The following is a 16,810-nucleotide window of genomic DNA, read 5'->3' on the forward strand; positions in this document are numbered from 1 at the left end:
ATGGGACTTTATGAAGCGTTCCAACATACGAACTTATAGGAATTCCAGAAGGGGAAGAAAAATGCCCCAGAGGAATGGAAGCCATACTAGAGAATATTATAAAAGAAAATTTCCCAAACATCACCAAAGATTCTGACACACTGCTTTCAGAGGGATATCGGACCCCAGGTCGCCTCAACTCTAACCGAGCTTCTCCAAGACACATTGTGATGAACCTGTCCAAAGTCAAGACAAAAGAAAAGATTCTGCAAGCTGCCAGGAGTAAGCGCCAGTTGACCTACAGGGGCAAATCCATCAGAGTGACCGCAGACTTCTCTAATGAAACTTTCCAAGCAAGAAGACAATGGTCATCTACCTTTAATCTACTTAAACAGAACAATTTCCACCCCAGAATTCTGTACCCTGCTAAGCTAAGCTTCAAAATTGATGGAGAAATCAAATCATTTACGGATATACAAACATTGAGGAAATTCGCCACAACGAGACCAGCTCTACAGGAAATACTTCAACCTGTTCTGCACACTGACCACCACAATGGATCAGCAGCAAAGTAAGAACTCAGAAATTAAAGGACAGAACCTAACCTCAACACTGATGCAAAAGATAAAACTAAGCAATGGACTCTCACACTTATCAATTATCTCAATAAATGTTAATGGCTTGAATTCCCCACTGAAGAGACATAGATTGGTTGACTGGATTAAAAAACACAAGCCATCCATTTGCTGTCTGCAAGAAACACACCCGGCTTCAAAAGACAAATTAAAGCTCCAAGTCAAGGGTTGGAAGACAATTTTTCAGGCAAATGGAATTCAGAAGAAAAGAGGAGTTGCAATCTTATTTTCAGATACATGTGGATTTAAAGCAACTAAAGTCAAAAAAGACAAAGATGGTCACTTTATATTGGTCAAGGGAAAACTACAACAAGAAGACATGTCCATTCTAAATATCTATGCACCCAATTTAAATGCTCCCAGATTCTTGAAGCAGACCTTACTCAGTCTGAGCAATATGATATCTGATAATACCATAATAACAGGGGACCTTAACACTCCTCTTACAGACCTGGACAGATCCTCTAAACAGAAATTAAACAAGGATATAAGAGATGTAAATGAGACCCTAGAACAACTGTGCTTGATAGACGCATATAGAACACTCCATCCCAAAGATAAAGAATATACATTCTTCTCATCACCCCATGGAACATTCTCCAAAATTGATCATATCCTGGGACACAAAACAAATATCAACAGAATCAAAAGAATTGAAATTTTACCTTGTATCTTCTCAGACCATACGGCACTAAAGGTGGAACTCAACTCTAACAAAAATGCTCGACCCCACCCAAAGGCATGGAAACTAAACAATCTTCTGTTGAATAACAGATGGGTGAAGGAAGAAATAAAACAGGAAATCATTAACTTCCTTGAACATAACAACAATGAAGACACAAGCTACCAAAACCTGTGGGATCCTGCTAAAGCAGTTTTGAGAGGAAAATTCATCACTTTAGATGCCTACATTCAAAAAACAGAAAGAGAGCACATCAACAATCTCACAAGAGATCTTATGGAATTGGAAAAAGAAGAACAATCTAAGCCTAAACTCAGTAGAAGAAAAGAAATATCCAAAATCAAATCAGAGATCAATGAAATTGAAAACAAAAGAATCATTCAGAAAATTAATGAAACAAGGAGTTGGTTTTTTGAAAAAATAAATAAAATAGATAAACCATTGGCCAGACTAACGAGGAATAGAAAAGTAAAATCTCTAGTAACCTCAATCAGAAATGATAAAGGGGAAATAACAACTGATCCCACAGAGATACAAGAGATCATCTCTGAATACTACCAGAAACTCTATGCCCAGAAATTGGACAATGTGAAAGAAATGGATCAATATTTGGAATCACACCCTCTCCCTAGACTCAGCCAGGAAGAAATAGAGCTCCTGAACAGACCAATTTCAAGCACTGAGATCAAAGAAACAATAAAAAAGCTTCCAACCAAAAAATGCCCTGGTCCAGATGGCTTCACTCCAGAATTCTATCAAACCTTCAAGGAAGAGCTTATTCCTGTACTGCAGAAATTATTCCAAAAAATTGAGGAAGAAGGAATCTTCCCCAACACATTCTATGAAGCAAACATCACCCTGATACCAAAACCAAGAAAAGACTCAAACAAAAAGGAGAATTTCAGACCAATCTCACTCATGAACATAGACGCAAAAATTCTCAACAAAATCCTAGCCAATAGATTACAGCTTATCATCAAAAAAGTCATTCATCATGATCAAGTAGGCTTCATCCCAGGGATGCAAGGCTGGTTTAACATACGCAAGTCTATAAACGTTATCCACCATATTAACAGAGGCAAAAATAAAGATCACATGATCCTCTCAATAGATGCAGAAAAAGCATCTGATAAAATCCAGCATCCTTTTCTAATTAGAACACTGAAGAGTATAGGCATAGGTGGCACATTTCTAAAACTGATTGAAGCTATCTATGACAAACCCACAGCCAACATTTTACTGAATGGAGTAAAACTCAAAGCTTTTCCTCTTAGAACTGGAACCAGACAAGGTTGTCCTCTGTCACCTTTACTATTCAACGTAGTGCTGGAAGTTCTAGCCAATACAATTAGGCAAGACAAGGAAATAAAGGGAATCCAAATGGGAGCAGAGGAGGTCAAACTCTCCCTCTTTGCTGACGACATGATCTTATACTTAGAGAACCCCAAAGACTCAACCACAAGACTCCTAGAAGTCATCAAAAAATACAGTAATGTTTCAGGATATAAAATCAATGTCCACAAGTCAGTAGCCTTTGTGTACACCAATAACAGTCAAGATGAGAAGCTAATTAAGGACACAACTCCCTTCACCATAGTTTCAAAGAAAATGAAATACCTAGGAATATACCTAACGAAGGAGGTGAAGGACCTCTATAAAGAAAACTATGAAATCCTCAGAAAGGAAATAGCAGAGGATATTAACAAATGGAAGAACATACCATGCTCATGGATGGGAAGAATCAACATTGTTAATGTGCATACTTCCCAAAGCAATCTACCTATTCAATGCCATTCCTATCAAAATACCAACATCCTATTTTCAAGATTTGGAAAAAATGGGGGCGGAGCAAGATGGCAGCCGAGTAACAGCTTCCTTGCATCTGGGCACCGTGAGTCTGGGGATATAGGACTCCAGGCATCTCTGGCTGGTGGGAACTGCCTATCATCACTCCTATGAGGATACAGGGAGTCAGCGAGAGACTTCTGGACCCCAGAAGGAGGACTAAAACAGTGGAAAACTGGCAAGTGGTCGCGTGTGTTCAATCCGTCTAAACCCGCCCACAACTGTAAGTTCAGTAGCAGCGAGACTGCAAACCAGAAAGGCCTTACCTGTGAACTGTTTTGATGTCCTTGGGCTTGGCAATGAGTTGAACTGCCCTGGGGAGGGCCTGAGCAGGAGTGTGGAGAACTTTGGCCGTTGTCTAGGGCCCCAGTCTGGGCCGCTGACCCAGACGGAGCTAATAGTGTTTGGCGGTGGGTCACACGGAACCATTGCCAGTCATCTGCCCCGGCAAGCTCCGCCCTCAGGGTCACAGAGCTAGAAACGGGTGGGAGCTTGTAACCCAGCAACCAAGTAGCCTAAGGGTGGGGTCTGAGCCGCCTTGCAGCCCTAACCCTCAGGGGCAGAGTGAGACCGGTTTTGGCACACTGGGTAAGTGGATAGCCACTTCAGCAGTGATTCCAGCGAGAAAGCTGGGAAAGCTTCTGCTCAGCAAGTTTACAAGTTCAAAGTGCCTTTTAAGTGGGCTGAAGAGAGATTTAGGGTGTCTACCTGCTGGGGTTTGAGAAATCAGCAGCCTCCAGTCGTATCAGAACTGTGACTAACATCTCATACCCCAGAAGACCACGTGTTGCCCAGACAATATTCAATAACATATACAAACTGCTTTGTTTTTGGTTGTGTATTTCTTTTCTTTTTTTTTTTTTGGTTGTTTTTTTTGTTTGTTTGTTTATTTTGACGTTGTTGATGTTCTTTTGTTTTTTAATTTCAATCTTTTCCACACAGATCCCTTTTTCTTTCTCAATTTTTCTAGTTTAATTATAATTTCCCATTGCTGCCTTTTTTAATAACCACAACTTCATTTTTGCTAGTGTTTCTACTGCTATGATTTGGTTTTTCACCCAATTGTATCCCCGTAAAGTTTTCTGTTTGCTTGTTTTGGTTTGATTTATAGCATTTTTGTCTTTCCTCTCTACTTGGTGGAGGTGGGGTACTGTGTCTGATCAGGTTAGCAAAGAGCTGCTGACCTCAAGGGAACCACCCAACTGGGCACCCCCAGAAGGTGGGTTTTTTTAAGGTTGTGTCAAAGTACACTACTGTACACCTATATTGCCCTGTCTCCCTCTTTCTGTACCTCTCTTCTTTTTGTCAATATTCCTTATCCCCACCCCCTCTCTTTTCTCTATCATCTTTTTTTTCTTATCACTCAGTCCTCCTTTCTTTCATCCCTTTTTTGCTCCTCAACCTTCTCACCCTTCTGGTCCTGTAACCCTTAGTCCACAGGCACAAGAACTTAAAGAGCAAGAGGAAGTGAAAGGAAAATTAGGGCAAGGAAACAGATAAAAGAAATCACTCATGAGGAAGAATCAGCAGAAAACTCCAGGCAACATGAACAACCAGTCCAGAACAACCCCGCCAAGGGACCATGAGGTAGCTACTGCAGAGGATTCCACCTACACAGAAATGTTAGGAATGACAGAAAGGGAATTTATAATACACATGTTGAAAACAATGAAAGAAATGATGGAAACAATGAAGGAAACTGCTAATAAAGTGGAAAATAACCAAAAGGAAATCCAAAAACAGAATCAAATCAGAGATGAACGATATGAAGAATATAAAAAGGATATAGCAGAGCTGAAGGAAATGAAACAGTCAATCAGGGAACTTAAAGATGCAATGGAAAGTATCAGCAACAGGTTAGACCATCCAGAAGAAAGAATTTCAGAGGTAGAAGACAAAGTTCTTGAGATAACTCAGACAGTAAAAGAGGCAGAAAAGAAGAGAGAGAAAGCAGAACGTTCACTATCAGAATTATGGGACTTTATGAAGCATTCCAACATACAAGTTATAGGAATTCCAGAAGGGGAAGAAAAATGCCCCAGAGGAATGGAAGCCATATTAGAGAATATTATAAAAGAAAATTTCCCAAACATCACCAAAGATTCTGACACACTGCTTTCAGAGGGATATCGGACCCCAGGTCGCCTCAACTCTAACCAAGCTTCTCTAAGACACATTGTGATGAACCTGTCCAAAGTCAAGACAAAAGAAAAGATTCTGCAAGCTGCCAGGAGTAAGCGCCAGTTGACCTACAGGGGCAAATCCATCAGAGTGACCGCAGACTTCTCTAATGAAACTTTCCAAGCAAGAAGACAATGGTCATCTACCTTTAATCTACTTAAACAGAACAATTTCCACCCCAGAATTCTGTACCCTGCTAAGCTAAGCTTCAAAATTGATGGAGAAATCAAATCATTTACGGATATACAAACATTGAGGAAATTTGCCACAACAAGACCGGCTCTACAGGAAATATTTCAACCTGTTCTGCACACTGACCACCACAATGGATCAGCAGCAAAGTAAGAACTCAGAAATCAAAGGACAGAATCTAACCTCCAGACTGATGCAAAAGATAAAACTAAGCAATGGACTCTCACCAAATAAGACGAATAGAATACTACTACACTTATCAATTATCTCCATAAATGTTAATGGCTTGAATTCCCCACTGAAGAGACATAGATTGGCTGACTGGATTAAAAAACACAAGCCATCCATTTGCTGTCTGCAAGAAACACACCTGACTTCAAAAGACAAATTAAAGCTCCGAGTCAAGGGTTGGAAGACAATTTTTCAGGCAAATGGAATTCAGAAGAAAAGAGGAGTTGCAATCTTATTTTCAGATACATGTGGATTTAAAGCAACTAAAGTCACAAAAGACAAAGATGGTCACTTTATATTGGTCAAGGGAAAACTACAACAAGAAGACATTTCAATTCTAAATATTTATGCACCCAATTTAAATGCTCCCAGATTCTTGAAGCAGACCTTACTCAGTCTGAGCAATATGATATCTGATAATACCATCATAACAGGGGACTTTAACACACCTCTTACAGAGCTGGACAGATCCTCTAAACAGAAATTAAACAAAGATATAAGAGATTTAAATGAGACCCTAGAACAACTATGCTTGATAGACGCATATAGAACACTTCACCCGAAAGACAAAGAACATACATTCTTCTCATCACCCCATGGAACATTCTCCAAAATTGATCATATCCTGGGACACAAAACAAATATCAACAGAATCAAAAGAATTGAAATTTTACCTTCTATCTTTTCAGACCATAAGGCACTAAAGGTGGAACTCAACTCTAACAAAAATGCTCGACCCAACCCAAAGGCATGGAAATTAAACAATCTTCTGTTGAATAACAGATGGGTGCAGGAAGAAATAAAACAGGAAATCATTAACTTCCTTGAGCATAACAACAATGAAGACACAAGCTACCAAAACCTGTGGGATACTGCAAAAGCAGTTTTGAGAGGAAAATTCATCGCTTTAGATGCCTACATTCGAAAAACAGAAAGAGAGCACATCAACAATCTCACAAGAGATCTTATGGAATTGGAAAAAGAAGAACAATCTAAGCCTAAACTCAGTAGAAGAAAAGAAATATCCAAAATCAAATCAGAGATCAATAATTTTCTTGATTCTTTGTCTGAAACAAAAGAATCATTCAGAAAATTAATGAAACAAGGAGTTGGTTTTTTGAAAAAATAAATAAAATAGACAAACCATTGGCCAGACTAACGAGGAATAGAAAAGTAAAATCTCTAGTAACCTCAATCAGAAATGATAAAGGGGAAATAACAACTGATCCCACAGAGATACAAGAGATCATCTCTGAATACTACCAGAAACTCTATGCCCAGAAATCTGAGAATGTGAAGGAAATGGATCAATATTTGGAATCACACCCTCTCCCTAGACTTAGCCAGGAAGAAATAGACCTCCTGAACAGACCAATTTCAAGCACTGAGATCAAAGAAAGAATAAAAAAGCTCCCAACTAAAAAATGCCCTGGTCCAGATGGCTTCACACCAGAATTCTATCAAACCTTCAAGGAAGAGCTTATTCCTGTACTGCAGAAATTATTCCAAAAAACTGAGGAAGAAGGAATCTTCCCCAACACATTCTATGAAGCAAACATCACCCTGATACCAAAACCAGGAAAAGACCCAAACAAAAAGGAGAATTTCAGACCAATCTCACTCATGAATATAGATGGAAAAATTCTCAACAAAATCCTAGCCAATAGATTACAGCTTATCATCGAAAAAGTCATTCATCATGATGAAGTAGGCTTCATCCCAGGGATGCAAGGCTGGTTTAACATACGCAAGTCCATAAACGTTATCCACCATATTAACAGAGGCAAAAATAAAGATCACATGATCCTCTCAATAGATGCAGAAAAAGCATTTGATAAAACCCAGCATCCTTTTCTAATTAGAACACTGAAGAGTATAGGCATAGGTGGCACATTTCTAAAACTGAATGAAGCTATCTATGACAAACCCACAGCCAATATTTTACTGAATGGAGTAAAACTCAAAGCTTTTCCTCTTAGAACTGGAACCAGACAAGGTTGTCCTCTGTCACCTTTACTATTCAACATAGTGCTGGAAGTTCTAGCCAATACAGTTAGGCAAGACAAGGAAATAAAGGGAATGCAAAGGGGAGCAGAGGAGGTCAAACTCTCCCTCTTTGCTGACGACATGATCTTATACTTAGAGAATCCAAAGACTCAACCACAAGACTCCTAGAAGTCATCAAAAAATACAGTAATGTTTCAGGATATAAAATCAATGTCCACAAGTCAGTAGCCTTTGTATACACCAATAACAGTCAAGATGAGACGCTAATTAAGGACACAACTCCCTTCACCATAGTTTCAAAGAAAATGAAATACCTAGGAATATACCTAATGAAGGAGGTGAAGGACCTCTATAAAGAAAACTATGAACTCCTCAGAAAGGAAACAGCAGAGGATAACCGAATTGAAAACCAAGAAATGAAACTAACATCTTACAACCGCCTAATCTTTGATAAACCAAACAAGAACATACCTTGGGGGAAAGACTCCCTATTCAATAAATGGTGTTGGGAGAACTGGATGTCTACATGTAAAAGACTGAAACTGGACCCACACCTCCCACTCACAAAAATTGATTCAAGATGGATAAAGGACTTAAACTTAAGGCATGAAACAATAAAAATCCTCCAAGAAAGCATAGGAAAAACACTGGAAGATATTGGCCTGGGGGAAGACTTCATGAAGAAGACTGCCATGGCAATTGCAACAACAACAAAAATAAGCAAATGGGACTTCATTAAACTGAAAAGCTTCTGTACAGCTAAGGAGACAATAACCAAAGCAAAGAGACAACCTACACAATGGGAAAGGATATTTGCATATTTTCAATCAGACAAAAGCTTGATAACTAGGATCTATAGAGAACTCAAATTAATCCACATGAAAAAAGCCAACAATCCCTTATATCAATGGGCAAGAGACATGAATAGAACTTTCTCTAAAGACGACAGACGAATGGCTAATAAACACATGAAAAAATGTTCATCATCTCTATATATTAGAGAAATGCAAACCAAAACAGCCCTGAGATATCATCTAACCCCAGTGAGAATGGCCCACATCACAAAATCTCAAAACTGCAGATGCTGGCGTGGATGTGGAGAGAAGGGAACACTTTTACACTGCTGGTGGGACTGCAAACTAGTACAACCTTTCTGGAAGGAAGTATGGAGAAACCTCAAAGCACTCAAGCTAGACCTCCCATTTGATCCTGCAATCCCATTACTGGGCATCTACCCAGAAGGAAAGAAATCCTTTTATCATAAGGACACTTGTACTAGACTGTTTATCGCAGCTCAATTTACAATCGCCAAAATGTGGAAACAGCCTAAATGCCCACCAACCCAGGAATGGATTAACAAGCTGTGGTATATGTATACCATGGAATACTATTCAGACATTATAAAAAATGGAGACTTTACATCCTTCGTATTAACCTGGATGGACGTGGAAGACATTATTCTTAGTAAAGCATCACAAGAATGGAGAAGCATGAATCCTATGTACTCAATTTTGATATGAGGACAATTAATGACAATTATGGTTATGGGGGGGGGACAGAAAGAGGGAATGAGGGAGGTGGGTGGGGCCTTGGTGTGTGTCACACTTTATGGGGGCAAGACATGATTGCAAGAGGGACTTTACCTAACAATTGCAATCAGTGTAACCTGGCTTATTGTACCCTCAATGAATCCCCAACAATAAAAAAAAAAAGAAACTTGGTGTTTTTCTTAATCCCATTTCAATCGCTAAAACAATCAGAACTAGCCTCGCTTCCTCTGACAGCAGACATGGGACTTAACAGATCTAACTTCTGGCTTCCCTTCCAGGAACATGAACTCCTTGCAGGTAGAGCCTGTTTTGGTCACTGTTCAAATCACACAGGAAACCTAAAATAGAGCTTCTCACATCCATTAAACATGGAAGGACAGTATATTTGTCTGCTCAAGCCACCATGACAAAGGACCACATACTGGGCGGCGTAAATAATGGACATTTGTTTTCTCCTAAGTCTGGAGGCCAGAAATCCAAGATAGGGGTGTCAGCAGGTCTGGCTCCATGTGAGGCCTCTCTTCCTGGCTGGTGGAAGCATCATCTCCCTGTGTCTTCACATGTCCTAATCTCATCTCCTTAGAAGGACATCAATCATGTATCCTCATTTTACCTTAATCACCTCTCCAAAGATCCTATCTCCAAATCTGGGACCTGGGGGTTAGGACTTTGCTATTGTCTGAATGTTTGTGTCCCTCCAAAATTTTTATGTTGAGATCTAATCCCCAATGTGTTGGTATTAGGACCTTGGTGAGGTGGCAAAGTCATGAGGGTGAAACCTGTATGAGTAGGATCGGTGCCCTGACAAAAGAGACCACAGACAGTGTATCTCCCCCTCTGCCCTCTGCCATGTGAGGACTCAGCAAGAGGCACACCTGTGACGCAGAGAGCGCTCACTAGACACCAAGTCTGCTGGTGCCTTGATCTTGGGTTTTCAGCCCCAGAACTGTGAGCAGTAAGTTTCTGTTATCTGTAAATTCCTGGTCTAAGGTATTTTGTTATAGCAAAGACAGACCTCAACGTACAAATTTGGGGGCAAGGAAATCAGCCCATAACAGGAAAGGAAGTGGCTGTAACTTTCTTTTATGATCATTTAATATTTCACTACACAAGTTTCCTTATCTCACTACATATAGAACATGTGCTTCAATTAATGAACACGCAAAGTGTAGGTTTTAAATCCCTTTCAAAGATGTTGGTCATCTGGGAATCACAGGGGGTGTTACCTGTCAGCAGGGATTCTTGTTCCACTCGCAGCTCACGGAACAGAAGAACCAAATCAACAGCAACGCCAATGGTGTCCAAGTTCCTGTGTGAGGTTTTTTAAAGAGACAATTAGACAAAAGCTTTTCCTTAAAACTTCATTTCAAATGAAGATCCCCTGTGTGGTGCTCAGACTAGGTTAACAGACCCGCCACAGACGTCTATAGCCTAATCCCTACAATCTGTGAATTGGTACCTTACATAGCAAAGGGGACTTTATGGACAAGACTAAACTGAGAATCTACCTTGAGACAGGACAATTAACCTGGATCATGTGGGTGGGCCCAATGCAATCACAAGGATCTTTATAAAAGGAACAGAGAGGGTCAGAGCACAGAGGGGAAGAGGCCATGAGCCAAGACATGCAGGCACAGAAGCTAGAAAAGGCAGGAAAACTCATTCTCCCTTAGCGGCTCCAGAAGAAACACTGCCATGTTCACTCATTTTAGACTTCTGAGTTCTAGAACTGTAAGATAATAAAAGTGTGTTGTTTTAAACCACTAAATTTTTGGTAATTTGTCACAGCAGCAATAGGAGACGAACACAGCTTTGGGGAGACAAGGTGGGGGCTGCGGTAACAAACAATGCAGAAGTACTTTTGGAATTTGGCAATGGGTAGAAGCTGGACTGATTTTGAAAAGCAGGACCAAAAAAAGCCCATATTGCCTTGAACAAGCTATTGGTAGAAATATGGACACTGAACAGGTGGCAGGTGAGGTCTCAGAAGGAAACAAGGGACATGTCATCAGAGACTGGAAGAAAGACAGTTCCTGCCCCATGGAGGCGAGAGACCAGCTGAATTGTGTCCTACAGTTGTGCAGAAAGCAAAACTTGTAAACAGTGAACTTGGTATTGAGCTGAGCAGATTTCCAAGCGAAACAAAGGTTGAGATCAGATTTCTTCTTGCTGCCTACAGTAAAATGTAAAAAGGAAGAAATAAATTGAGGAAAGAACAATTAACGAAAAAGGAATCAGGTCTTGATGATTTGGGAAATTCTTAGCCTAAAGGAAAGAATGAAAAAGATGTGAAAACAAGGAGGTTCACTATGAGGAAAGCTGCTCTGGAGAAAAAGACAAGAGCTCGGCTACACTATCTTTTGCTGGTGTTGGAGACAGATCAAAAAGTCAGAGTGCTCAGTCACACAAAGGGCTCTTTTGAAGAGATCAGGTGTATGACACACGGATTCCCTCAGCCACCGCAGCACAAGCCAGAAGTGGAGATGGGGTTGTCTAGGAGAGCTCCATAGCAGACCCTCTTGTCTATGGTGTGAACCTCAACGACATACATGGGAGACCCATAAGGTTATAAGAATGTTACACCAGAAGAAGCACTGCCAGCTTGAAATGAAATACACAGACAAAGAATGAAATGATACAAGGCTATCAGACTCTCAAAATTCCACAGGCCAGAAACAGACCACTAAAACTATTATACTCAGATATAAACATGTGCTACCCTTCAATAAAAGGGAAGTATGACTCTGAGGGCAAATCCAGGGCTCAGAGAGCAAAGTCTCAAGCCACAAAGGATTATTCCCAGGCTTTGAAACCTTCGTTTTCCCAAGTAGATTTTGAAACTGCTTAGGACCAACAGTTCTTTCCTTTCATTTTCTCCTCTTTTGAAGGGCAACGTCTAAAACTGTAATTCTAAGCCTATTCAACTGTATCTACATTTACTGTATTCAGGGAGCAGGTAACTAGTTTTCTGGTTTCACAGGTACACAGATGAAGAGAAATTTTGCCCCAGGAAAGATCAGACCCAGAGAAAGGTCACACATGCAACTTAAATGATTTAGATCATGAAATCGGAGACATTTTAGCTGATGAGACTTAGAAGACATTCTGAACTTGAGTTGATGCCATAATGGGTTGAGAAGTTGGGGAAAGGTGGGAAAGTGTCTGCATGTGGGACAGGCATGATTGTTTAGGAGTAGGCAAGAGAATGATCCTCTCATGATGCCTTCATCCTAAACCCTGGAACCCAGGAAAACATTATTTTATGTGGCAGAAACATATATCTGGTCTCTGTCCCAGATTCCTGGCACAGAGCCCCTAAAAGCCTCAGAAGCTCCAGAACAACAAGTGCATGTTTTGCTATTCATAATAAGCCCTCTTTGATTATATCTGAGTTTATACTAATGATGTAATTCAGAGTGGGTCTCTACATAGCTTCAGGATGGTGGCTGGTTGCCAGAAAAACCAACCATGTGATTCAAGGATTAGAACTTTCGGCCCCACCCTTGATCTTAAGGGAGGAGAGAGGGGCTAAGATTGAGTCCAATTACCAGTGGTCAATTAATCATGCCTGCTAAAGGGCCTAAACAATGGGGTCTAGAGAACTCTCAGGCTGAGGAACACCAAGTGCTTGAAGGATGGCATACTCAGAAAGGTATGCCACCATACCTCATCCTATGCATCTCTTCCATTTGGCTGTTTCTGTTTAATGATTTGGTTGGTGTCATAAAACACAAGAAACTTTTTAGGTGTGATTAAATTAATGACTTGGAGACTGGGAAGTTATCCTGGGTTACCCAGGTGGGGCTAATGTAATCATATGGGCCCTCAGGAGAGGGATATAGGAGAGTCACAGTCAGAAACACAGACTGTTGGATGCCATCCTGTTGCTTCAAGGAGGGAGGAAGGGAGCCAGACACAGTGGCTCACACCTATAATCGCAGCACTGTGGGAAGCTGAGGCAGGAGGATTGTTTGAGGGCACAAGTTCAAAACTAGACTAGGCAAGATAGCAAGATGCAGTCTCTATAAAAAAATTAAGACCAGTCTGTGTAAGAGCAAGACCATGCTTCTACCAAAAAGAGAAAAACCAGGCTTGGCGCCTGTATCTCAGCAGCTAGGGTGCCAGCCATATACACTTGAGCTGGCAGGTTCAAATCCAGCCTGGGCCTGCCAAACAACAATGACAACTTCAACCAAAATATAGCTGGGTGTTGTGGCGGGCACCTGTAGTCCCAGCTAGTTGGGAGGCTGAGGCAAGAGAATCACTTAAGCCCAAGACCTTGAGGTTGCTGTAGGCTGTGATGCCATGGCATTCTACCCAGGATGACACAGTGAGACTCTGCCTCAAAAAAAGAGATAGAAAAACCAGCCAAGTATTGTGTTGGGTACCTCTAGTCCCAGCTACTCAGGAGGCTGAGGCAGGAGAATCTCTTGAGCCAAGCAGTTAGAGGTTGCTGTGAGCTATGATGCCACAGCACTCCAGCCTAGGTAACAGAGTAAGACTGTCTCAAAAAAAAAAAAAAATTTATTATATTAGCTAGTCGTGCCTGCAACCCTAGATATTCAAGAGGTTGAAGCTGGAGGATCTCTTGAGCTCAGGAGTTGGAGGATGCAGTAAGGTATAACCACACCACTGCACTCCAGCCTAAGCAACAAGGTAAGACCCTATTTCTAAAAGTTTTTTTAAGAAATAAATATGGAGGGTGGTGCCTGTGGCTCAGTGAGTAGGGGGCTGGCCCCATATACCAAGGGTGGCAGATTCAAACCCGCCCTAGGCCAAACTGTCACCAAAAAATGGTCAGGAATTGTGGTAGGCACCTGTAGTCCAAGCTATTCAGGAGGCTGAGGCAAGAGAATCGCCTAAGCCCAAGAGCTGGAGGTTGCTATGAGCTATGACACCGCAGCACTCTACTGAGGATGACAAAGTGAGCCTCTGTCTCTTAAAAATAAATAAATAGATAGATAAATAAATAAGAAGGATGGGGCCACGAAACAGTGAATGCAGGTAGCTTCTGTCATCTAGAAAAAAGCAAGGAAATAGATACTAACAAGAGCTAGTGTGATGATGAGTTAAATTCACAGATGTGAGTTTAAGAAATGGAAATGAAGACAAGGAGTATACAAAAAAAAAAAAAAAAAGAGGAATCCCAGAGCCTCTGTGGTAAGCCCCAGTTTTAATCATCTGTTTGGTATGCACAAGGCTAGGGTGCTCTTTCCCTTCTCCAAGCCAGGTGGTCAGAGCATGGTTCCTTCCCTCTCCATCCACGCATCAGACAGGTGAAAAAAGCAGCTCAGTACCTTCCCCAGAAAAGAGTCATCCCAGCTCTGCTCCGCTCCTGCTTCTACATGAACGACTAGCAGGCAAATGGCCCGCTGCCTGTTTCCATATGGCCAGTAAGCTAAGAATGATTTTCGCTTTTATAATGGTTGAGAAAAAAAACAAAAGAATTCAATTTCATGACATGTAAAAACTTCATAAAATTCCAACTCCAGTGTTCCTAAATGCACCATTAGTGGGACACAGCATGTCCCTTCATCCACTCACAGACTGTCTACAGCCGTTCCATACCACAGTAGGTGGGGTGAGAAATCTGACAGAGCTCAAAGTCTAAACTATCACCTGACTCTTTACAGAGGAAGTATAGCAGCCCTGCCATCAGGGTCACGCTACACGCAGAGCTGACTGCTCTAAACAATTTTCTTTGAGCGCTTCCTGAAATTCCCGGTGAGTCAGACTGTTTGCTGTGCTGTATACTCCGTATGTATACCCTTGGCAAAAGTAAATCCAGTCCACGTAAAGTGCAACAACAGGGGTAAAAAGATCCAGGCCTTAATAGCATTGTATCTTTTGATTAACTCTTTAATAATTTAAAATAAAACACCAGAAAAATACGTGTTGGTTGCAATCTGAAACTTGACTGGCTCAAAAATACAGGGTTTAGCTAAGGCTGGCCACAAAATCCTTACTTAAATCTTGGTTGTATTTTTGACCAGAAAATTCCTTTCTGGAAGCTGTTGCCCTAAGTGGTTGGAATTTCCCTTTGAAAGTTAACAGTGAATAATAATATAATCCTAGAAGATAACAGGCAGATAAATGAGTACCCTTAATTATTCATCTTCATTTCAGCTCAACTGTTAAGATGCATGCAATAGAAATATATCATGAGCACAATGCATAGCCCTGGCTTTGACGGCCCTGTCAAAAGACCACCAAAATTCTACCTGTAATAGTACTTATCTCTGCAATCTTTGAATGTTTATAGTTTGCATATATCACTTGTCCAAGGTCACGTGGCTACAGAAGGAATGGAGTGGCTGTCTGGAACATGACTGTTACACAGGGCTCAGGACACTCAGGGAGACGACTTTTGAGCTTCAGCTTTAGAGTCCAATGATTAGAGTCAGAAAGAGCATTCCCAGTCTCTCTCACTCAATGAGTGACTTTTAGACAAGTTATTCAAATCGCGGAGTCATCTTTGTATCTTGTTTTGTAAAAACAGAAAAATAGTACCACACTACTTCGTGGATTTGTTCTAAGGATTAAGATACTGCAAGTAAAGTGCTTGGGACAAAGCCGAGTGCTGAGAGCAGGCTCGTCAAAGGCCCACTCTCTCTTCCAAGGCCAGTAAGCACAAGGATATGTCTGCACCCACAGTCACCAATCTGGGCTAAGGCTTCCCTCTACCTGGAAAAGGACAAAAGAAAACAGCCTCTGGCCAGAGGTGTCTAGCATATAACTAGTTATGTTTTAAAATGTTGACTACTATTATCAAGATGATTATTGTTTCTATCCATTTATCTGCACATGGATGGCAGGCTTGGTTTAGCAGTGAGGTTAAATGACTTTAGCTTTTCCCCCCTCTCCTTTGATCTTAAAAATCTCATTAATCATATCAAAGCCTCAGGTATAACAGCGTCTTAGGTGAAGGGAGTCCCTCCAGTGGCTTCTGGATCAGCCCAACTTCACCCATCACAGGAGTGACAGGGAGGCCTGGAGGCTCTGTCTGTCTACATTGAAGTCCAGGAGAGAAAGGTGAGCATCCTGTTTGTGGCTTCTGACTTCGTTTCAAGTGAAAATTTTTAATAAAAAACAGATTCCATAAAATCAAAGAGGAAAGATGCTCAGTTCTGAGAGGAGAGTAACATGTCAAAGCAGAGAATAGCACTGGGCAACTCCTGCTCATGGTTTTCTTTGTTTGGTTTTTCTTTTTTTGGGGGGGGTGGGGGGAGACAGAGTCTCTCTCACTCAGTCTCCCAGGGGTAGAGCGTAGTGGTGTCACAGCTCACAGCAACCTTAATGGTGTCACAGCTCACAGCAACCTCAAACTCCTGGACTCAAGTGATTCTCTTGCCTCAGTCTCCCAAGTAGCTGAGACTACAGTCACCTGCCACAATGCCCAGCTATTTTTTAGAGATGGGGGTCTCACTCTTGCTCAGGCTGGTCTTAAACTCAGGAGCTCACGCAATCCACCTACCTAGGCCTCCCAGAGTGCTGGGATTACAAGCGTG

At 41.2% G+C, this 16,810-nt stretch overlaps 1 protein-coding gene across 1 annotated transcript in view; it reads right to left on the minus strand.

The window, feature by feature from the left end:
- The window catches only part of ATXN10 (ataxin 10), a 146,814-nt gene that overhangs the window by 109,822 nt on the left and 20,182 nt on the right, over positions 1-16,810 (minus strand). The window contains exon 3 of the mRNA XM_053582507.1: positions 10,529-10,611. Within this exon, the coding sequence (XP_053438482.1) occupies positions 10,529-10,611 (83 nt within the window). The remainder of the gene's footprint in view (positions 1-10,528; positions 10,612-16,810) is intronic.

Source organism: Nycticebus coucang, chromosome 3 (assembly GCF_027406575.1).
Source record: "Nycticebus coucang isolate mNycCou1 chromosome 3, mNycCou1.pri, whole genome shotgun sequence".
Taxonomy (NCBI): Eukaryota; Metazoa; Chordata; class Mammalia; order Primates; family Lorisidae; genus Nycticebus; species Nycticebus coucang.